We start from the raw sequence: 24515 nt of genomic DNA on the forward strand, positions 1-24515 counted from the left end.
TGCATAAGGTACACATTTTCCTCAAAAAGATTACATATTCTCCCCAAACCCCAACAAAAAATGTATCATTAACTATTACATATTTGTAAAATACAGTAATATATAGTAGCACAGATTGTCCAAGTATTGCTTAATACCAACTCACTCCATTAACTGGAATCTCTTAACAGGAGGAATCTGTCAAAAATGAAAATACAGATATGTGCCTCAGTTTACAGTGGAAAATTTTGAAAAAATTTCATGAATAAAATTTTTGTAAGTCGAATTGTATTAAATGAACTATAGAATAAAAGGGTTTCTTCCTGAAAACTTTATTAATGTTTAGAAATCCCTTTGGAGAGGAAATAATCAGTCCTAATTAATCACAGTTCAGGTTCATGTGCTGTATACTGGGTTTCCTTAAAATGATCCTAGTCTATATTATTTTCTAATTATTTTTTCCCAGTGTTACAGCACATGTTATCTTTCCATTTCAAAGAATTACTCATAAACACAGGGAAAATAGGAAGGTATCTGTAAGATGAAAAGAAATGGAGACTCTAAAAAAGAGGCAAAAAAGTAAAAGGATTCAAATTCTACACTCCTGGAGAATATAGATGTCAGCCTCCAAGAAGTACTCTCCTAACCCACTCCCCAAAAGATTTTTAAGACAAGTAATCTAGCAATGGCTGGCATTTCTATACTGATTGCCAGGTTCTAACTAAGTGTAATGTTATCAGAAAATAGAAGGCAATGTCCGAACAAGAATACCATGCACAAAGGAATAATAACATGAGGAAGTCTAGAGACTACAAAACAATCAATTCAGGGAGGCAGTAAAATGATCTTTGAAATTCTCTCAGTTCTCAAGACGACTTGTCTCCAGAGTCGGACGTGAGCCCTTCAGGGATACAGGGATAGCAGAAGGGCAATCCACTGGGGTAAGGCAAGAGAATAGCAGAATTTCTATCTAGGTTTTTTATTTAAAACATTAAAAAAAATTTGTTTTACTGATATTTAAATTACAGGCTGTCACTGGCATCCTCACAATTGTGTAATATAGTCAAACTCATGGAGGATTTCAGGCAAGAAATAATGGGTTAGTTCTCCAGTTCCCTCATGTCACCAAATTGACAGAGACCTCCCCCTCCAACCCGTGCATCTGCCTCTGGTGTATGATATTTGGATGTGCTACAGTTTGGCAGGCCAGTTAAACAGATTTATAATTTGTATTATCTAGTTTAATTAAATTAGCTCATAAAATGAACAAATGGCTTTAAAGGATGCTTACAGAGAAACTTCTGGTTGAAGACCTACAAAAACTGAAGGGAGAAAGGGCACAGGGAGCTGGTTTTCCGGAGTTCTTTCAGACAGAAGCCTGACCTCGCCCCCTGTAGCCAACAGAAATTACAGGCTGCAGGGATACAGTCTCCCGGGACTCTGAACCCCAGCACAGACCTGAAGCTGAAAATCACTTACAGAGATGAACCGAGCATTCCAGGACACAAGGTCCTGCAGGAAGCCAGTTGTGCCCTTAAGCTTAGAGAAACTTTTTCACTGGTATTCCTTAGAAACACTATGTGGGTAACCTCAACTTTTTACCTTACAAGGCAAATAATTCTTTTAGATTTAGTTTTACTTCTCTAAGATCCAAATGTCTTGTCAGGCCTCATCTGTTCATGTAATATGACCTACCAATTGGGTCCAAAGCAAATTTTTTTTTATTGGAAAGATGGAGAAATTAAGGAACAAATCAACCATGAAACATGACAAAGATGATATAGCAAATGAATGGATAAAGTCAAGAACTAAGAAATCTTGACTGATTTTATTTTATGTATAAAACTACAGTACACCATTTCTCTACCAAACTATTGCTATCAGATAAACTTAAAGTAGATAAAACTATAGCAACCATCCATTCTTTGTCCAGGTTTATGACTACTGGTTTGACATTTCACCAGGTTAAAAACTGTCCTGTATTTTTTCACTTTTTACCAAGGTAACAGTCACATTAAGATAGCTGGGACGATATGGGCATACCTCCATTTTGTCCTTTCAGCTTGAGCCACAGTCCAGCCTAGTAGTGTCAGATATGCAACAAAGACAAGCTCTCAATGTAGTAACTAGTTATCTCTGGAAGATGACCATTAATAATAATGTCTCTTTCCCAACTCTTCCCTGACGCCAGTATAAAACATTTCTTTCAAGGACAGCATATAAGGCCTGACTGATAAAGGAAGTGCACAGAGGATCCAGAGATGTAGCTCCTCCTGATCTAAGCAAAACAGTCAAATAAATAGGTTTTTGACTCTGCTTGCCTGACCAGATACTCAGCCTCCCAGGCAGTTCTGCCCTGGTCTCTGCTTCAGCCAAACATAGAAAACTGCCATTCAGCAGGCTCAGTAGGAAACAGGAGAAATTATACATTAGATACATATGAAATACGTAAGGGAAACAGAGTATATATGGAATAAACACAGTATACAGAGAGTTTGATCCTACCAGAGTAGCTCTGTCATTTAACATGCAGCACAAATCTACAACTATTTTTGCATGTTATTCAGTAATGCTTTTTTATTTCGCCATAAACTCTTTTGGCACCAATAAGCATTTAAAAAATGCATCTTGAATAAAAATTAAGCACAGGATTTCCATTTCTCAAGAAAATCCATTAATAAAATGTGCAACATGGATGCTACTGCAGTATCACTGACCAAATGAAAGCAGAAGACCCAAATTCACTGATTCAGCATCTACTTTAAAGTGATTTTGAATTATTTTACGAAGGCTGTACATGGAGACAACTACCATGTATAGCTATAGACAGTATGTTTACACGTTACCTGAAAAGCATTTTTTTCAATAATATCATATCACTAATCATATAAATTACTTCTACTCATTTTTACTCCAGATTATTTTATGCTCAAATAAAAAGCAATAGTTAAACTGTTTACAAAAGAGCAACTCTGCAAAAAGTTAAATGAAGTCAGCTGGACATCAGTGATACCAGATGCTTCAAACAGAAGATCAATTAAATTAAATCCAGGAATAGCTTATTGTCTTTATTCAATTCATTGAATCAAAGTAAATGTATTAGAAATTCACTTCTTAAAGGTGAAACATCTGACATTATTGAGTGCTACTATAAATTCTCTTTGAAAGGTCAGTACGAAAGATAAAATTATTTGTTTTTACAATGATAATACAAATATAAATTTTGGTAGAGCAGAATGACAAGACAAGAAACAAAGTTATTATTAAATTTAGAGACCCTTAGAGAAGGAATGTACTTGGCATTGGTTGTGGAGTGTACATAATTTACAACTATGCCCAAACTGTGATATTCTACTCACAAAAACAGATCTGCTGTCAAAACTGACACTTCAAAAAACAAAAAATCTGTAGTTTACATAGAATCATCTACACGATTTTTGTAACAAGGCTGACACTAAATGCAACAATTCAGCATGGCTACTTGAACTTCCTATCTTCGTGCTGCCTATTACCTGCAGATTTTAGAAATACTGGAGCTTTTTAAAAACTAATTTGTAAATCAACCTAAGTGTCCTACAATAATACTGAACTTTTTTTGTAAAGGAGTTCCTTATATTTTGATTGCACTTTGTTCAAATCACTAGGAATTCTTAAAGTGTGAAACAAAGAGGCAAAACTTTAAAGCTTTTAACACTTTCGAAAAATGGCATTTTTTGAAAAGATTACAAACAGACTGAAATTTACTGCTACAAAAACAAGAAAAAATTAATTTTAATAAGAGCACAAATGGTATACAAGATTTAATTTTGAAATTATATCACTGCATATCTACCTCAACTTTTGGGAACAAGGTTTTGAAGGAGCTCCAATATTTATAGCTAGATGTATTTATATTCATACCAAAACGGATGAATATTTAAAAGGCCTATGATTTTGGAGTATCTGAATTTGGTAAAATATTAAAAATGACCAATAAAAACAATTTATCTGACAAGTTTTATCTTAGAAAAATATTTATCAAAGAAAGTTACTGTAGTAAAAGACTGAAATTAGAACATTCTCTAACATCATATACAAAAATAAAGTCAAAATGGATTAAAGACCTGAATGTAAGACCAGATACTGTAACACTCCTGGAGGAAAACATAGGCAGAACACTCTCGGACATAAAGCACACCAATATATTTTCTGAACCAGCTCCTGGCATAATGGAAATAAAAGCAAAAATACAGAAATGGGACCTAATTAAACTTACAAGCTTTTGCACAGCTAAGGACACCATCAACAAAATAAAAAGACAACCTACAGAATGGGAGAAAATATTTGCAAATGATGCAACCGACAAGGGACTAATTTCCAAAACATACAAACAGTTTGTAATATAAAAAAACAAGCAACCCAATCCAAGAATGGGCAGAAGACCTAAACAAGCAATTCTCCAATGAAAACATACAAATGGCCTATAGGCACATGAAAAAATGCTCAGTATCACTAATTGTCAGAGAAATGCAGATCAAAACTATGATGAGGTATCACCTCACACCAGCCAGAATGGCCATCATTAAAAAGTCTACAGATGAAAGATGCTGGAGAGGGTGTGGAGAAAACGGAACTCTTCTACACTGTTGGTGGGACTGCAGATTGGTGCAGCCACTATGAAGGATCCTTAAAAAACTAAAAACAGACTTACAATATGATCCAGCAATCCCACTCCTGGGCATATACCCAGAGAAAAATGTAATTCAAAGAGACATATGCACCCTAATGTTCCCAGCAGCACTATTTACAATAGCCAAGACATGGAAACAACCCAAATGTCTGTCAACAGATGACTGGATAAAGAAGATGTAGTACATATATGCAGTGGAACACTACTCAGTCATAAAAAGGAATAAAATAATCCCATTAGCAGCAACATGGAAGGACCTGGAGATAGTCATTTTAAGGGAAGTGGGCTAGACAGAGAAAGAAAAATGCCATATGATATCACTTATATGCAGAATCTAAATAAAAAAAGATACAATTGAACTTATTGTTTATAACTTAGATGATTTCTTGAATATGTGTAAGCACATTTGATTGTCCTTTATGACTGGATTACTGCATTCTGTTGATTCTTACTTTGTGGTTGGTTTTATTCCTTTGATAACTATGTTAAGTTTAAAAAGCTAAAGCTCTAATCTGTTCTTAGAAACAATGATCAGTACATATATGTAAACTAAAAAAATGTGCAGTATATTGTATATATGTATTTACATGCAATATAATGTATATGTGCAGTCAAACTGTAATAATTCTACCTAATAAAACTTTAAAAGGTAACAAGAAAAACAAAGAAAGCTACTCTAATTGGGGATTCCAGGATAGGACCTGTTAAAATACCAGTTTTTAAATATTTATGTATTTCAATACAAAAGTACTGATTTGAAAATATCTTCCACCGAGCAGAATTTGCCCTAAGCTCCTTTAGTATCTCAACACTTAAAGACAGTTTTCACAATTAAAGATGTCAACAATTCAAATATATTAATCATAAAATGTAACTTCGAAAAAGCTTGCAGGCAATTTTAAGAAACAATTTTAAGTAACAAAACCATGCTGCAAAAACTATCTTCTTCAGAAAAAAATGACACAGTATTACAGACAAAAACAGCTAAAAAGAAAATAATATATCTCAAGAGTAATTATTCTGTTCTTTTTGTAATGGTCATATAATCACTGTAAAGGGCATTTTTTTTTTGCCTTAAATGGATATACATAATTTTTACAGTTTAAAATCTTATTTTTGAGAATAGTTTTCATAAATAACTACTTTTTAGTTCTATCAGTATAATAAACCAAATTTGTAAGTAATAAATACACATTTCAGGTATGTGTATGTGTGTTGTATGGTATCATTTTAGAACTTCTAAACTCCCAAGTGTCCCAGTTTTAACAAATTACACAATTAAATTCAGACATTAAACATCTGCACACTGAAAAAGGCCAGATCAACTATACTTTGATTTAAAAAAATAAAATAAAGCTTAATGAACATAAAAAAGTAAAACAACTTAATATATACATATCATAAGAAAAAAAGCTGGAATATTACTAGCCAAAATAAAAATGTCATGTTATTCCCCCTCCTTTTCTTACCTAGATAATCTATCATCTGGTGTTAAAAAAAAAAAAAAAACCCACATTGGCCTATTTAAGTTTTCACAAAATTTCCAAGTCTTTTTTAGATTTTTCAGGCTATCATTCATCTAATTCATGCTTTCACTATTAATCTACCATACCTATGTAAAAGTTGTATACTTTTTAACATTTTATAAAAAGTATGTTGTTTTACTAAGAACCACAGGCATAACTCAAAAACACGATAATGTATATGGTAGCTATCTTCCTTGCAAGGTCATGAATTCCAGAAAACGAAGATCCCATCTGGTGAATTTTTTTTTTTAACACTATGAATTATCAGTGTCGAGGGCAGTTCATGAAACATGCTAAGTAATAAGTACTTACAGAATGAATGAATTTCTTAAATTAAGACAGGGAAAATTTCAGAGAAGATCTGACAGTGATAGAGAAGGGAAGGAAGTAACAAAACAGTGAAGAGAGCATGATGTGGCCATTCAAAATTCTAGGCAAGTTAACACAAAAGAACGGATGTTGAATCAATTCCTTAAAAATCCACATATTGGGTTCCAGACATTTATGTGTAAGTACTAAATAACTGCATTAAATTTCCTCTAAACTGACTAAGAAAAAAGACATTTACCAAAACAAATATTTAAAACACTATTCAGGGGAAATCCAAGAAACCTTTGAAAATAGATTAAAAGTATATATAATAGAAAAAAAATTTTTTTAATTTTTAAAATTAGTGAAAACATTTAAAATGTTTTAAATGGCAGTAACATATCTCTATCAGACAACACAGGCGTGAAAATTACTAGTAGAAACATGAAAGGACATATACTACTTCAGATAAACTGAAATAGCATTTTCTGAATTTCATTTAGTTGTGTTTCCAAATATAAGGATCTTCTGCCATCGTGTGGAGATTTCTGAAATTACACTTAAACAAAAAAAACTATCTGACTGGAGTATTCATTTCCCAATACTAGAATGAATCCAACTGTAAACAAGGTAAATATTCTTAGAAGAATTAATGAAAGTAACCACACACAGTTGCCCCTAGCTTCTCTACTCCTGAGAGAAAACAGTGTTCACTGTAGCTTAAAAAATTGAATGACAGACACTCAACTTCTTTTTTTGTTTCAAAGACTTTTAGCAGTTATGGGTATCCTAGGTCTCTCCTAGTTCATGATCTCAAATTTCCTAAGTACTCTTTACTTACCTCTCCCCAGTCTTGGGCACTTAAAACACGATATTAAATGGAAAAAACCTCAGAGATATTAAGCTACTTTAACTTGTCCTGAATAATTAGGAACCACAGATGTTTGATACAAGCTTTATACATAATAAAAAATATATATTAAAAACTGAACCAGCTATTCATACATTCATATGCCTAATGACAGTATACCTAGATGAGAATATGAATTAAAGTGCTTGGAGTAAGCTTAGTACTCTATGAAACGTAATACTGAATTCTCATGAATTTATGAAAAAAATTTTAAGAATTCCCATAATTAGGGTAAAAGCCTTTGCTTAAACTATTAATCTTTATAAACTATAATTCACATATTTGATTGGTCAACTTTTTATCCAACATGTTTGGTCTTCATCTGAAAAATAATCACATTTTTCTTTTGGAGGAAAAAAACAAGATTTACTGCACATCTATTATAAGTAAACTACCATCCCAGGAGATTTAAAGGTCACAAAGAGAGGTAAAACATAGTTTTTGTCCTCCAGGAATTTACCCTCTACTAGTACCAAAAAAAAAAAAAAAAAAAAAAGAAAAGTACACAAATAATACATTATAGAAAGCATTAAGTAGCACAACAAAAACACAAAATAATGTTTTTGTTAATTAAAAGACATGGAGTTTTGCTTTTTACTGGAAGAATTAATCAAGAAAGAGTTGATAGCAAAGGATTGGAGCTGTTTTGAAAGACATTTTAGGATACGGCTACACAGAAAAAGACAGGAAAACATTTAGGCCAAATGAATGAATGAGAGCCAAGACAAATTAAGGCCACAGTCAGAGAAAAATGCTCAGCTGAATATGACTGGAACTTAGGATACTTGACAAAGAATGCTGAGATGTAAGGTAGGTAAATATATTTGAGCCAGATTTTGCATAGCTTTGAACTCCAGGTTAAAGAGAGGTCACTGGGAAAACACTGATGTTTTTGACAAGGGCAATAATATGACCAAAGTTGTGTTTTATAAGCTGACAGTTAAAAGAGACCATAGGCAAGATTATTTATGAAGTTACTATAAACATCCAGAGGTAATGAGAATGGAGACAACAGGTCAGAATTCTGATATGGTGAAAGGAATCAACAGGACTTGGCAACTAATCGGATATGAAAGATAAGAGAGAAGAAAGAATTAATAATAATAGCATGACAAAATTTGTTTTCAATACCTTCAAAACTCTCCTGGAAATCCTGCCTCTTTCCTATCAATCTCCTTCCCACCACACACTAGAGCTAAAATAGTTAACATTTACTGAGAACTTACTATGTGCAGAACAATTACTATGCATATTTTATCTTAATCTTTAACCTTTGATGTTAAGTACTGTTAGTATTCCCATTTCACTGCTGAGGAAACTGAGGCCTGGAGTGGCTAATCAAATTATCCAAGGTCATATAGTAACTGGCTGGATGTTAATTAATGTCATTGTTAATTATTAAAGTGTCATCTGATAATAGTTTAAAATGGAATCTCTCATGGGGTAATTTAATTATATTTTAAAAAGAAACTCAAAAATAAAAAGATCTTCAAAGTCCAAAAGAACGGAGCCATACGAAGGAACAGCAAGTGACAAGGCAGATACGCTGGGTAGAGAACTGCCTCGTAATCATAAATTGAATGGCTAAGGCAAAGAGAAGTTTCCTCCTGTACTCACATCACTGTTTGCCCTACTGTCAAAAGACCAACATTCTCAACTACTATTCTTCAAGGTACAAAGAGTCTCATTCTATCTTATACAGACTTGCACCAGACTTATAAACTCCTTAAAGATACTGACCATGTAATAATCTCTATATCCCCTGAAAAACAGTAGGCCCTGAATGAATGAATAAATAAATTCAGTTGGGCTCTTTCTGTCTAGTCCTCCCTGGCAGAGTGTGACCAGCATCCTTAAACAATTAAAAGCCTACACTTGGAACAGTTTCTTCATGTCTCACCTTGAACTTGTGGAACCTCTGCTGTGGATTCTTCACTTTCTTACCAGCTTTTGTCCTTAATAATGTCTTCTAGATTACCCTGACACTCAACTTATTAAGGCATGAACAAACAAATGGCTGACTTTATTTAGATCCCACTACATTTCCAAGGGCTCTCTAATCCACTGACTTCTTCTTCAGATATCAAGGGAAAGCTTTACTTTCCATGGAATACAACAGTGCCCATGTTAAATCATGAGGATTCTCCTTCAAGTGACTATCCAACAGGCTGTGCGGAGGAGCTGAGAGACGGGGCAAGTTCCCAATGCTCTAGGCTTTAATTTGTATATACTTTCCCAGAGAAACAGTGTAACAAATAGTAGTTAGGTTCCCAGACAGCCCTGCAGAAAAAGTCTATTTAACCACAGTGCATTAAAGTATTACACAATGGCAATTACATTTTATTTTTCATTATAAATCTACCATATTTATGTGATATTATGGAACAAATGGCTGCTTATGGTTAATTCTGGTTAACAAGATTTCAGTATTCAAACTAAAAGGATGAATTATCATCCGAGTATTAAGCAGAGCAATAAACTGCTAGGTATCACCAAACTACAGTAAGTAGAAAGCTAACAAACATACTATAATTAAAAGCAACATATACATCTACCTCTGCAAGTACAAAGATAAAGTAAAATTTTTAAAGAAAAAAAAACATTAAGATTTGAGATTCCAGTTATGCTTTTAAGAAAAAAGATAAAACTACTAAATAACTTTTAAAACTTTATATAACTTCATACTAGCCCTATTACTAATTAATAAAGTATAGTTTTAAAATATACTGTAGTTCAATTTTAATATGTGAACTTCTGCCATCCCTTTAAGATGTAGAGCATATTTTGACAGCATTTATTTGAAAAAGACCAGAACTCAAATAATCTAGTGTGTCTCACTTATCAAAAGTGCCAAATCTGAATTTGTTCTTCACAAACAGAAATTAAATTTTCTCATTTTTAGAAATATGCATTGACAGTTGTAGTCATACCCTATGTAAAACAAATTTGATGTATGCAAATGCAGGTTTGCACAAAGAAAGAAATTATGGGCTGATTATTCACTTTACAAAACAATTCACAAAAGAATTTCTTTAAATAGTCAATTTGCTAGTATACTTAAAATATAAATTTTTTTAAAAAATCAATTTATAAACAACTTTTCAGAAATGTATCCCTAGGTATAAACACACTTACAAAAGTATCAAGCTTCAAACTTTATTATTCTTTGTCCTAATCATTTGACTAACCTAGCAGGTAACACAAATAAATACAATAGCTGAAAAAAGGGCATAGAAAGTCATATTTCATACAATTTTAAAATAAACACATGTATGACTATCTTAATAATAATCATGAGACCACCAAATTCTTCTTTAAAATTATATGCAGAGACTAGCTAACAATGAGTCAACAGGGCTAAAGGTGACATAAGAAACCAAAGAGCAGAGTATGCTCTGCCTTCTTTGCACAGGGGAGCCAGAGGTACAAAAGAAGAAAAATTCAAAGCTCCCGTCAGCATTGCAGCTTTCGGTTTTGCTTTTCCTTTGTAGTTTTCTAAAAAGTGCTCTGAGATGTAGAAGACAACGTCTAAGGGGAAAAAATCAAATTTGATGATCTAGAAATAAAGCAATTTGGACCAACTAAGGGAAGCAGGAAGGATGCTCCCAAAAAGCCACTACTGGCTGACTTCTGCTCAAAGTTCCACCCTGAGATCAAATCCACAAACCTTGGCATCTCCCCTGAAGACCAAATAGATGTGAAGTAATCTGACAGCAAAATAGCAGCCTTACAATAACAAGGTAGAGAGGCTGAAGGAGAACTAGGAAAAAGACTTAGCCAATACAAAAGAGACAGCTTGTTGACTGAAAAAAAAGGAAGAGAAGGAAAATGAAGAGGAGGAAGTGAAGGAAGGGGTTAAGGAAGAGGGGATGATGGAAAAATAAAATTGATTATCTCCAAGTGAATTCCAGAGTAGAGAAAACATCAGAATATATCTCTTTGAGATGGCTCTGCCCTCATTAGACTTCATTATAAAATTACAATATACTCATATTGCAGTTTCTAAAAGTACTCTAGAAATTTTAAGTAATTTACATGAAGTAGCCAAGGGTGTTATGAGCACCCAGAAACTGTATCAAAATTGTACATATTTCCAAACATTTTAAAATAAGTTTTTCTCACCCTGTGCATCTTATTCTTAGCCTTGTAAAGGCATTCAAAGATGTTCATGGCATTTTTTAAAGTGGTGTTAATTATAGTTATTGGCTAGAAAGTATCAACTATACATAGCTATACTTTAGAGAATGAATAAGTCACAGACAACTACTAAGTGCTAGGCAGTGAACAAAGTTTGCCTTTTAGAGGGGTCATAGCTTTGGGTGTTCAGAAGCTAGACCCACACTGATTCTGCATGCTGATGTTGTTACAGCTGTTTTTATACATATGTTGTATATATGTGTTTGTCACGCCATCAGCTGCCATTCCTAGTTTGCAAGGGAGTAAGTTCCTATGACAAGTGCTCAGTAGGATAGTTTTAAACAAATTATAGGCATCTTCATCTTCAGCAAAATGAAAATTCACTACAGCAAAGTTCAGAAACCTTTGGCACTCAAACATACACCACATAACATTCTGCTATTTTTTTTCTATGCTTTTTTGGAAGGAAAATACACCATACACATTTAAAATCTATTCAAATAAAGCATAAATATTTTAGTGTTTAAAAACTTAGAAATTAAAATTCAATTTATTTTAGAAATGCTTCAAATTCTACTGATTTAGGAGTGGAGAAGAGCAAAAACTTGTAAATAAGATAAATATGATCCTTCCCCCAGAAACTGAGCTAATTAAATCAACATGCAATGTGAAGTATCTGAATTCTCTCAGGGCCAGAAGACAAACTAGGTAGCTTAAACTATTAGCACATTGATAATAATAATAATGCTCTGACAGAAAAAAAGGTGCTTAAAATAAACTAAAGCATCAAGATAGCAAACTTCCTAATATGTGTTCAGCACTGTCCAAGGACAAAGAGCGGTGAAGCATTAGGATACACAATGTTTTCTACTGTAAATTAAAGGGATGTTTTCTACTGCAGGCACAGTGAGGCCTGATAAACAATCTCTCATGCCTACCCACCTCCCATTATTTTAATTCCATGTTTACCAGGCAACCTTCTAAACACTAATTCAGTTTCCCAGAAAGCTTAATAGAGGTCTATAATCCCTTACTTGGAATTCTGAAGTCAAAGAAGTTTCAAAAACCAAAATTCTTTCAGAACTTATCTGGTAGCAAATCCTCACCTAAATGGACACGAAGCCTTTATTTACTCCACTTAATATGAACAGTGAAATGTTTTACTGCAGAAATATTAATGTATTTCATTACAAGGTACCACTCTGGATCCCACTGGGGTATCTCTTTTAAATTCAATCATATTCCTCTTTTCTAAAATATAAAAAATTATAAATTTTAAGACACCTCTGAAAGGAGCCCTGGATCTAAATACAAACATTCTGACTCCTGGAAAAGGAAAGCCCCCATCACCAGCCCCCAATCCCCTACCCATAGAAATGAGCAAATCAGCATTTTAGCTTATACTTCAATATTACATAAATTTAGTTAGTGTGAATCTGATGTCAGTATCTGATCATCTCTGGGTATACTGAAAGATCAATTACCAGGACTTCTCACAATCCTGGGTGGCACAAACCTATCTAGAGTCTCCTTCCTAAATCTAGTGAGTTCCAAGCCAAGTGAGCCTATTTACCAGACTTCCATCCTCTCTGACTGATCTGCCAGAAGGTTACCAACCTCCTCTGCCAATCCTAACACACTGTCAGCCTTCATGCAACCTTCTACAATACTTTTAAAAAAGGTGAAAAATTAAAATAGATTTCTAACAATTAAGTAGCAACTTAATTTTTATCAAATTAGGTTACTGGAGAATTATGAATATTTAAGTATGATCTATAAGAAATTAAACATGATAAGATTCCTCATGCTGCTTAAAAAGGCTTAAAACTATACCAGGTAGATATCACTGATGACTCTTTTCTGATCTCAGTAGCACCCTAAAGATTCTAAATATGTCTTCTAGAGGTTAGGGGAAAAAAAGTGACTAGATAAAGTTTAATTTTGAAACTATGTATGTTTTTTTCTCCAGTAATGCTTTATAGTTTTCAGTCTACAGGTTTGTACATCCTTTGTATGAATTATCCCTGAGTATTTCGTATTTTTTGATGGTGCATGGTATTTTAAAATTTTAATTTCAAAATTTTCATTGCTAGTATATAAAAGTACAGTTAATTTTTGTATATTGATTGTGTATCATACAACCTTGCTAAACTGATTTATTAATTCAGTTGAGTGTTTTGGAGATTACATCAGATTTTCTACATAGACAATCATATTTGTAAATAAAGGCAGTTTTATTTTTCCATCAATCAGGATGCCTTCTGTTTCTTCTCTTATTTTAGTGGCCATTTATAATACTGAATAGAAGTCTACATATTTGTATTTTTAATTTTCATTTATAAAACTCAGCAAGAAATCATATAAAATATGTAGCTGACATTATTTACTCAGCATGGAGAAGTCTAAGTTTAACCTATAAAATTTAAAGGGAGAAATTAGGAAATATATTTCTAAGATGCTAGTTGACTCACTGAATGCATTTGCCTGTGCTTTGTGATACAAGATTGGTAATAAAAATACTGAGTATATCCAACTGCATTTTTAAAAATCACATTTATTAACTTTTTTATAATTACTAGTAGCACATGATCTTTGCAGAAAATCTGGAAAATGTGAGGTATAAAGAAAAAAATTACAATCATCCTTAATCATATCACCCAAAGATAAACACTGTTTAATTATATCAGGAGCAGTTTTCTACATCATTAATCTCCTGAAATAGCATTACTGATAGCTGCATACTAACCCATCTATCATATGGCTGCTATAATTTCATTCTTCTTCCATCATCGGATGTCTATACTTTAAATTTTTCACTATTACCATATACACGCAGCACAACAGTTAACAAATTCATATAAAAATCATAGAATGACCTCTTGTTAGAGTCCCTTTTTGCCCATTCCTTTATTAAAGCTGTTAGTTTTCCCTACCCAAGCTAACTAAGCTTTTTATACTATCAATCACCTAGCATATTAATCCCAAATATATCCCATTTGCCTTTTTGTTTTGATTATTTTTAAATTCAGGAATATTAATTTTATGTTAATGGTAAGTATTACAAAGACAAATAAAATATACTGTATTTTTATTATCCATTCTATTAATATAGTAATACATAACCCTAAAACTAACAGAAAAGATTAAAGAGAAAAATCAGTGGTGCCAACGAAAAGAGTAAAATAAGTCACCTGATACAGTTTTAACTCTTCTCCTAATACATCTCAGAAGTAAAAGAGAACTTTTTGGTCCAACCATAATTTCAAAGGTAAAATATTATTTCCCCTACTGAGACAAGTGCCTGACTAGCACAACACAAAATTTAACAGTTATATCACAGCTACTTCCATTCCCAAATTTCTTTGGGGGGCAGTAGTGAGAGAGTTGTAATTAGCTTCTTGGGCTAATAGACATAAAAGTAAATCATTACTTAAACAATACCTAAACATTTGCTTATTATGCTAGAGGTGTAGCATATAGAAACATGATTTTAAAATTTCCCTTTCCATTAGGAAAAATATCAAAAATGAAGGACAAATCAAATACACAAATAAACTGTAGTAAGCAAACAAGCACAATTCAAGAAAAAATATATATCATTTTACATTAAACAAAAGTTGACTAGTTTTTTGGAAACATTAATTTCCAAAGTCTTGACTTTCATGAGGGAAAAGCACAAGATTTTCATCACACGTAGTTGCATGATCCAAACAAGCCATTTTACTTCTACAGGACTTACTGTCTTCATCTTTAAAATGAAAAAACTGAGGATTTCCCCTTTCGAGATGGCACTGAAGAAATCACAGAAACTTATTTCTTATTTCTTCTCCCTTCCAAAACCCCACTGAACTGACAGTGAAGAAACTTTTAAAGGAACTATCCATAGTGACTAAGAACAAGAGTGGAGCCATCAGCAGCCAAGAGATTTCAACACATTTCTCCAGATGGAAAGCAGGTCGAGGAGTGTAACTAATAAAACAGCCTAGATAGAAGAAGCCACAGCTTAGAATACAAAGCAGAGAACCACAGCTGAAGACAAAGCCAAACTGCCAGAACCAACAGAATGCAAAAACCAGGGAGGGAAAGAAAACGAGAAGTAAATCCAAGGGAAATTAACGTCAACTCCATAATCCTCAAAGCAATTTTCCAATCAATAAGCCTCCCTACATGCAGAGTTCTCAGTTTCTTACTGCTTTACTTGTAAATATGGATAGATAACCAAAATTCACATATTTGAAACATGAAAGAGACCAAAATAAAATGAAAAATCTCCCCAGAAGAAAGATAAATTAAGGAATAGAAAAGAATCTATTGCTCTTATTATAAGCCCGCCCTAATCTTTTTTAACCACAAACATTACTTTGATTTTTTCAAAAAAGCTTAAATGCATTAACTGAAAAAACAAGAGTTTACTGAAGCAATCTTAAGCCCCTTTCAGTAAATTCTAATATTCCCTATGTAACATTTCAGACATTTGTTCTTATAAAGCAATCGTTTTACTTCACAAAATAAAATGAGTAAATTTAATATTTGCATATATAATCCTTTATCTTCTGAAATTCTATACAAAAACTTACTTCAAATTCTTAAGTTTGCGTGTTGTTGATATACACACACATACACACACATCCCTACACGCATGTACAGAGCTGTTTTAGAACCATAACCACTAGCATATTAATATCATGCTATGACCATTATTTTAAATCTAAATTCAAATAAATTTAAAATAATTTAAATAAAAGGAACATATTTCTGTTTCAGTAATACAGTATAAAGTCAGTAATACATGCAATGTTGATCAAATTATGATTTTTTAAAAAACACCTTTAGTTATTTTATAACATAAGCAATGTTGTAACACATCTCATATACCAATAAAAGTCAAACATTTCTAAATAAAGTTATTTTAAAGCTTCCAAATCCTTCATAAATGCAAAAATAAAGAAACATTTTATGTTCCAAGGATCTACTGTTTCAAATCCTTTCCTTTAGCCCTTTCTCAACCATTAGTTAAGGACCACAATAAATACAACTAAAATTTTTTAAATGGTAAAGCTTAATGTAGAAAACATGCATGTGAGACACATCACCATTCAATAAACCATCACAGAAACACTGCATTGAGTAACATGCAGAACAAACAGCACAACTAAGAGGTTCCCAGCTGACTCCCTCATACTTGGTAGATGTGTCCCCAACACATACATATAATCCATCTACTGAACAGAGAGGTAATTCATTCCTTTCCTCCCACAAACTAAAATACAAACTATAAACCAGGATGTTTAAAAGCAACAAAATGAGGTCCTCAAATTAGGTAAGAGAGACATACAATTACAGAAACTGCAAAATATCCATCCAACCCTAATTATACTAAGTTAAGAAAACTGTAAATATAGGTGACATGCAACTTAATCATACATTTTTAACTCTGATGATCCACTTCAAAGTCATAAATAAGAAAAAGATATCCCATGTGAGTTAAAATGGATGGTTACATGAAATTTAAAGCACTTCCTCCTCTCTAAAATGAATACAACAAAATAAAACAAAAAAGCAATTATGATAACTAGACTATCATACAAATCTAAAGAATTAAACATAATCAAGAAAGGAAAACGTATGTTTCTTTGCAGAGGTAGCTAGGGAACAACTAAATACAGAGCAGAAGAGAATGGAACAGTCCCAGGCCTGTACTACAGCCTTCATTCTCTTAACTCCTAAATGTTAGCGGTCTATCTTTGACCACCTTCCTCCGTTATATCCAGCCTGGGCACTTTCATTCACACCTCTGGACCACCGACTACAAATAATGAATTCCAAATCTCTGTTTCCAGCTACAATCTGTCTCCTGAGTATCAGAGGAACACACATCTCAGAACACCTCCACGTGACCATTCCACCAGAAGTTTTAACACAAAAATGTACTGTACTGAACTCATCCCCAACCTGCTCCTCTCACACTTATATTTTGGTTATTGGTACCATGTTCCAAAACCTGAATGCTACCCATTCTATTTCCTCCCCTGTAACTAATCCCGTATCAGTCACCAAGTCAAGTCCCATTCTATTAGCTTAACACAAAAATCCACTCTCCATCCTCAACGCTTGTCGTGGTTCAGGCACATACACTCTGTCCTAGCAGCTCTCCTTATCTTCAGTCACTCCTTTATACTGCTGCTAAAGTCATTTATCTAGACTATAATTTGAATCATTTCCACCACTGCTTAAAATCTTTCAATGATTCAAAATAAAGACCTAAAATCCTAAGCAGTATATCCTGTCACCTCTTTAGCTTTATTTCTTCCTCATCTCCCATACAGTACACTAAATTCTACATCACTGCGATCCTGGAAAAAGTCATACTGTTTCTTACCTGCATGTTATTCCCTCTTTCTAGGAAGTCTTTTTCTTGACATGGCCACTTTGATTTGCTCAAATCTCTGCTTACTGTATGCGGCCTCAACTTCCTCCATTCCCTCCTTGCTCCCATAGCATTCAAAAGACACCCTTTCATACTATAATTGTCTATTATACACCATTAAACTGGGCACCGTAAAAGTAAAATATATTTACTATTAATTTTTGTGTCCCACAGTGCCTAGCACTTTGCCTGGCAATAAGTGATCAGTAAGTATTTAAAGAAAGTTGAAGTGTTTTGCTTTTTCCAGAACATAACTTCCACAATAAACACTCCCCAAAAGACACAGAGCAAAGAAGCTACTTAAATAAAATAGAAACCAGGCAAGAAAACAACAGACATAAATAAACGGGGCAAAAAAGGAAAAAATAAACACAAAGAGTCTTTTCAAAGTGGCTCCTGAGAATTCACTGTTTTTTGTCTCACAATCTAACACAAACATGTTTTACTTGCTACTTAATTTTTAAGGCTTAGTCTGATTTCCCAGAAAGTAAGTGGTAAGAAGTTCTTCCCTCCACAACTGGGTAGGCATAAAGAGAAAAGAAAAATGGAAAGCATTACCTAAATCAGCTATTCTTCAAAACTGAGCAGAGTTAGCACTTTAAAAAGGCCATAAGACCCCCTATCTACCCAGCCCCAATTCCACCTTTAACAGTTGCCTCCTAAAAGATATGGGAGTAAGATTACAATGGGTACTTTACTAACCACTTACCAAACATTCTCCCTAACATTTTCCCAACATCTCTTCCTGAACTTCACATTTCTTCTCTTATGGTAAAGAATTATATAAATTCACTGTTTACTCTGTAAATACGCATTTACATTTTTAGCCTTAAAATAAAATGAAATAATTTCCCCTTACCTTCCCCCAAACAGTCCTTGAACACAAATTTCCCCAGCTGAGTTTCCTCTAATATTTGCCAGTTTTCCGTGATCACAGATGAAAGGAATAGAGAACTCTCCTCCCAATACCGAGTCCTCTAACGTTCTCGATCCTTCCCCTTTCTCTTCTCTAGTGGTACCCATACCCAACTTTGCACTTTCAAGTAAAACAAATTTGAGTTCATAAGTAGCTTTAGAAGTCTGTGACAGAATCCCAAGGATCAAACTCCACATAGCACCAGGAGAGTCTGGGTTTTTTTAAAAGCTGAATTCCTGATACCAAGCCTCCTGGGTTGATCAACACACTTTTTTGACCCAGTTTTTTTGTTTAATGTATATTTCCTTTAGCCTATTGTCAATTTATTCTGAGTTCTGCTCTTTCCCTAAAAAGCTTCCCAGTTCTTACACTTTACGACCTCTCAAAGTGCTCTTATTCCTTCCCAACACAGAGCTAGACTCCTTCCTGGCCTGCCACAAACTCACCCAGCTTAAAAGACAGCACTTAAACACCTTAACATCAAACAGTTTCACTGCAATTAACAATTTACAAAGTGCTTTTAAATATATTTACATACACTAATTTAGAAGTGCATGTTGTAAATATTGTTATCTTACAGGTAAGAAAATAAAACTAGGAAAACTGATTTGATATTTAATAAACACCAGTATCTGAATTCGAATCCAGTTTTTCTGGCTCCAAGACCAAGTTACCACAAAGGAAGCAGTCTGCATTTTAAAAGATTCAATTTCTCTGGCTCTACGAAGCTTTATTACATCTAACAACCATGATTTTTAGTAAAGTTTTAAATTTCACCACTGTCCTAAATGTCCCTCTTGCAAGTGTCAATGATTCTACAATCAAAAATTCTGAGATTCAATGAAAAAGTTCTGTGTTCACCCTAATGTTCACCGTGTTCGCCCTTTATGATTAAAAAAACAAAACAGACTTCAGTAATCTCTTTAGCCATCAACTTTATAGGCTGAAGAACTGCTTACCTTGGTTCTTAAACCAACACTGCTTCATGCTTTCAAATACCTGAGATATCACTCTAATCGCTAATTCCATTAATTTCTTGATATTTTCATATCATAACCAGGGGCAATCCTGCAAGGCTCCCAACACCACTAAATACTCTTAATATGTTTTGACTTCACTCAAAAAAGCGGTGGGGAAAGCCAAAGGGCTAACCCCTAACACATGTGCCTGCTTAAGAGTTAATGAAAGGATGCAGACCAATTTAACCAAGTAAAGTGACTTGAGACTCTGAAGAAACCGACTTTCACCTGACTTAACTCTGACGAGCATTTTTGTCCATCGCTTTTAGTCCCCACCCCCAGTCCCAACTGATTTCAGTATCAATCAACTGAGAACATTAAGACCCAACAGCACTGAGATTTTTAAAACAGTAATTATAGAAACAAGCCTCTAAAACTCTGAAAACTAGTAATGACGAAAGCCATTAATTTACCAATAGGCGCTTGCTACGTGCAAGGCAAAGGACGGGGAAAAGCTGCGAGATAGCTCTTTAAACACTTGACGCTGACATTCAAATCTGTAAACCGCTCTCACCCCTCCAGCTCTTTGCAAAAGCTGAGCTGAACTGGAGACGCTGAAGTAACGGGATTAGCTCCAGCAAGGAACCGTGGGAGAAAACGACCAGCTTGGGATCTAACTTTGGAAAATGTTTGAGCGGCTTTGCTCTGTTTAATTCAAACGCAACAGTCTGCCGCTGTGCTGGAGTTCGCGTGGGGCCCGGGGAAACAAGCCGATTCAACCTGTCTCTCCCAGAGACATACCGGGACACCTCTGAGGGACCCCAAAGGTCTAGGGCAAAGCAAAGGGGAAAGTCACTTGCCTCCCATTCCTGCAAGAAACGCTGGGCCTCGTCAGAACGAACGGTCTTATGTCTCCTGAATTCGTCCTTCACGTACTGGTCGCCAAGGGCTTTGAGGTCTGGAGGCAGAACCCGGTGCAACAGCAAAATGCGCCGATACAAGGCCCGCACACGCGAGACGTGCCGGGCCGGCATAACGCTGCTCGTGGACCACAGACCGCGCCTGCGCAAAAGAACGGCGTGTTCTCGCCCCGCTTTACAAGCCGGCTATTATAGAACACAAGCGGAAGAGGGCACGAGACCTTCATCCGGTTTGGTCCGCTCTAATATCAGGACCTTCCGGAAACCCGAGCCGCGAGAAACGGGCCGCCCTTCTCCGTGAGGGGCGTGGCTTTCGTGGAGCGCCTGCGCCACGACTGCTGAGGGGCTGCGTCTGAGACTCAGCGGCAGGCGTGGGCGGGTTGTTACACCTCAGTTATAACCCAACATCCTTTCCATTCACCTTATCCCTTCCCCGCCTTATAAAGGCCTGAGAAACCCTTCGTTAAAATCGGGCTCCACCAGGAAGCCTTCCCTGGTTGGCTCAACTCACTTTAGATGTATTACAGAGTTCCTGCATTTTGGGAGGATTGGAGCGGGATTAATCTCTCCATCCAGGAGCCCACCAACCAAGTACCTTGACAGTGCTGTGCTCCTAGTTTGTACCCGGAATGTGTGTCCTCTTTCATGTAACTCAAGCAAGACCTGAGCCAGCAGGTTTCCTTCCTTAGCTCAAGTTGGCTGTAGAAGAATTACTGGGGAACATTTTTAAAGAATGTGAAAACAAATATATTTGTATACATGTGAAACAGGCAGGGCACAGCCATTCAAGGAATGATACATTAATTAACATCAAAATGGTGGAAGATTCAACCCCCAGTAGGCCTTAAGGCTCAAGATGGTGGTAGATTTGATTTCTAGCAGACCTTGAACTTCATTACATGCTCATTGTAATATATTAACATGGTGAATAACATGCCCACAGGCACCATGGCAGCACCAAGGCTAGCCACGAAAGGTCAAAGAGTGGGAAATGCCCAACTTCCTAGGAATCCCAGCCCCTTCCCCAGGCTAGTTAGACTGGTCCTTCCACTTATTTGCATATGAAGCCACTGAGCCCATAAAAACTGGCAACATCGTGCCTCACGGCCTCCCTCCCACTTTGGAGATGGCCTGCACTCCGTCTAGGTGTGTGTACCTACTTTTAATCTGAGCACCCAACCCCCACACCTCATGGCCTTTCTCTTGCCTCCCAATGTATCTCTCTGAATAAATCTACCTTTACTCAACTGTGGCTCAGTCTTGAATTCTTTCCTGCACGAAGCCAAGGACCCACGCTTGGTGGGGCAGGTCCCAGGGGCTCAACCGAAGCCTAGGACACTGCCCTTCTCACGACCCACATCCGTTATAATGCATCATATGCATGACTGGGACATTGTGCTGTATACCAGAAACTGACACATTGCACCTGACTATACTTAAATAGTAATAATTTTTTTTAAAGTATCGTTTCCAAGGCCACGATACTGGAGATTCTGATTAAATAATCTGAGATGAAAACGTAGAATCAGGACATTCACAAATCTCCACCTTTTACGAAGGCAACACTGAGAGTGACCAGCCAAAGCTGGCGGCAATTTGGCCCATTCTTTCTCTCTCATCACACCTGCAAATTCTGATGGCTCCACCAACAAAATGTATGCAAAATTCGATCATTTCTCACTACTCTGTCTACCACAATCATCTCTCTTTACTGGATATTGTAGTTGCTTTTTATGTTTCTGCTTCTGCTATGATCCACCTACACTGTAAATCAAATCATGTCACTCCTCCTGCATAAGGATTGTAACAGCCTCTGCTGCTGGTAGTGTATGCCTGCCTTGTGAACCCTGGCTAGTTCCCATCACTCTAATCACACCTTTTTACATAGCTTTTTATTAAATTATTTCCAGGTTTAAAAAAAAAATCATGTCACTCCTCTGCTCAAAAAAATCCTTCAGTAGCTTCTCATCAGAGTGAAACCCAAAGTCTGTCCACTTCTTGGCTCTGCAAATTTTCTACCACTCTCCCCCTAGTTGGCCAATTCCAGCCACACTGGCCTTTAAGCCCCTAGTTCATCTTTGAACAGGTTAGGCACACTCTCAACTGAAGGCCTTGGCATTTGCTCTTCTCTCTGATTGGAATGTTCTGCCACTTGTATCTTCTTAGCTAACACCTTTATTTCACTCAGCTCATTATTTCAGGTCTTGTTCTGATGAGACCCTCCCTGACAACCATACTGGAGGTGCCAACAACATCATGCTAAGAACTCCCTAAGCCCCATCTCTGCTTTATTTTTCTCTATAACATTTACATATCTTACTTGTTTGTTTATTATCTTCCCACCCCCACCCTGACTAGACTAGTAATTCCAAGAGGGCACAGGGATTTTGTGATTTTTAAGGGTGTTTGGTGACTTACATGACCTGCTGGTAATGGAGAGGGAAGAGTGTAGGAAAATTTATGTGACTCACTCCCAGACCCCAGATTTTTGTTTGAGTGAAGACTTATGAAAGACAAAAAGACACACACCCACCTCTAGCAAGGGGAGGGACTTACTCATTTTAGTATCCTTTTCAGGGCCCACCGTGGTGCCTTACAAATAGTAAGCACTTTAATATTTATTACCTTGAATGGACTTTTTCCTTTTGCTTAAATTTTGGGAGAATGTTTAGAAGAACACAGAACATTTTTCAAAAATTGATTTAATTTGGTTTTTCGAAAAACCACATTAATGGCAAGGATTGAATGGCAGTGTGGTTATTTTACTCCAGGAAATTTTTTCTAACCATACTTCATCTCTTAATATCCCTGTAAATTGAAAATTAATTTCTTGTTCCAGTTTACTTTTTTTTCTGGTTTCCTTTGGGGTTAAAGCACATGTATAATAAATACTTCTTTCAGAGCCAAAGCTCTTATAAAAATGTGGGAAAATATTCTGCCAATAAATTAAGAAAAAATAACAATAAAAGAATTAATTCAGCCTAAAGGGAGCAAAGAAGGTCCACAAAAGCTTCAGTCAATCAATTTTCAGAAACGGCAAATGATGAGTAACAGAGAAGCCAAGACGTAATGGTGCGGTCAGGCCTTGAGGAGAGGAATCAAGCAGTAATAGTGAGAATCAAGATAGATGACCCTGAGTTTTTACAGTGGGCTGGACAGTGAGTTACGTTTGGAGGACAAAATCTTCTCTATTTCCTTGACCTTCCAATTTAGGCTGACCAGTTTTCCTCGTGTGGTCAAAATAGCCAGGAACTGAAAATAAGGTCTGAGTTATATTCCTGGCCACTAACCCAGATCAGTACACTTCATGCAGGCCTTACTTTATCCTTGCTCCATGTGTTTCACTTCCCTGTGTGTTATTCAGCAAGTCACTCAACCACTCTGTGCCTGGATTTTCTCACATGTCAAATAAACTGGGTTAGGTAATTCTTAGTACCTTTCAACTCTGTCAGTCTAATCATGATTTCTCCCCACACCCCTCCAAAATGTTTTGTAAAAGTAGAGGCAGATATGTATCCACTCTGAAATAACTGCTTTGAAAAGATTTTTGTTTAAGAAGAAAGGGGGCTGTACACCAGAACTTCACACAACATTGTAAACCAAATACACTTAAATAAAAAAAATTAAATAAAAAAATTCTTAATTAAATTTTAAAAAAAGAAGGAAGGGGAAACTCCTCAAAACTCTATTTGGAACACATCACCTAAGCCTTTGAGGGCACACAAAATATAACCACCACAATGTACCCATACCCATAGGGAAA

General features: G+C 35.4%; 1 protein-coding gene across 1 annotated transcript in view; it reads right to left on the reverse strand.

Annotated features, from left to right (window-relative positions):
• Positions 1-20949, reverse strand: part of SDHAF3 (succinate dehydrogenase complex assembly factor 3) — a 68863-nt gene extending 47914 nt beyond the window's left edge. The window contains exon 1 of the mRNA XM_006207609.4: positions 20693-20949. Coding sequence (XP_006207671.1) covers positions 20693-20866 — 174 coding nt within the window. The 5' untranslated portion in view covers positions 20867-20949. The remainder of the gene's footprint in view (positions 1-20692) is intronic.
• Positions 20950-24515: the final 3566 nt, after the last annotated feature.

The sequence above is a fragment of the Vicugna pacos genome, chromosome 7 (assembly GCF_048564905.1).
Source record: "Vicugna pacos chromosome 7, VicPac4, whole genome shotgun sequence".
NCBI classification, from domain to species: Eukaryota; Metazoa; Chordata; class Mammalia; order Artiodactyla; family Camelidae; genus Vicugna; species Vicugna pacos.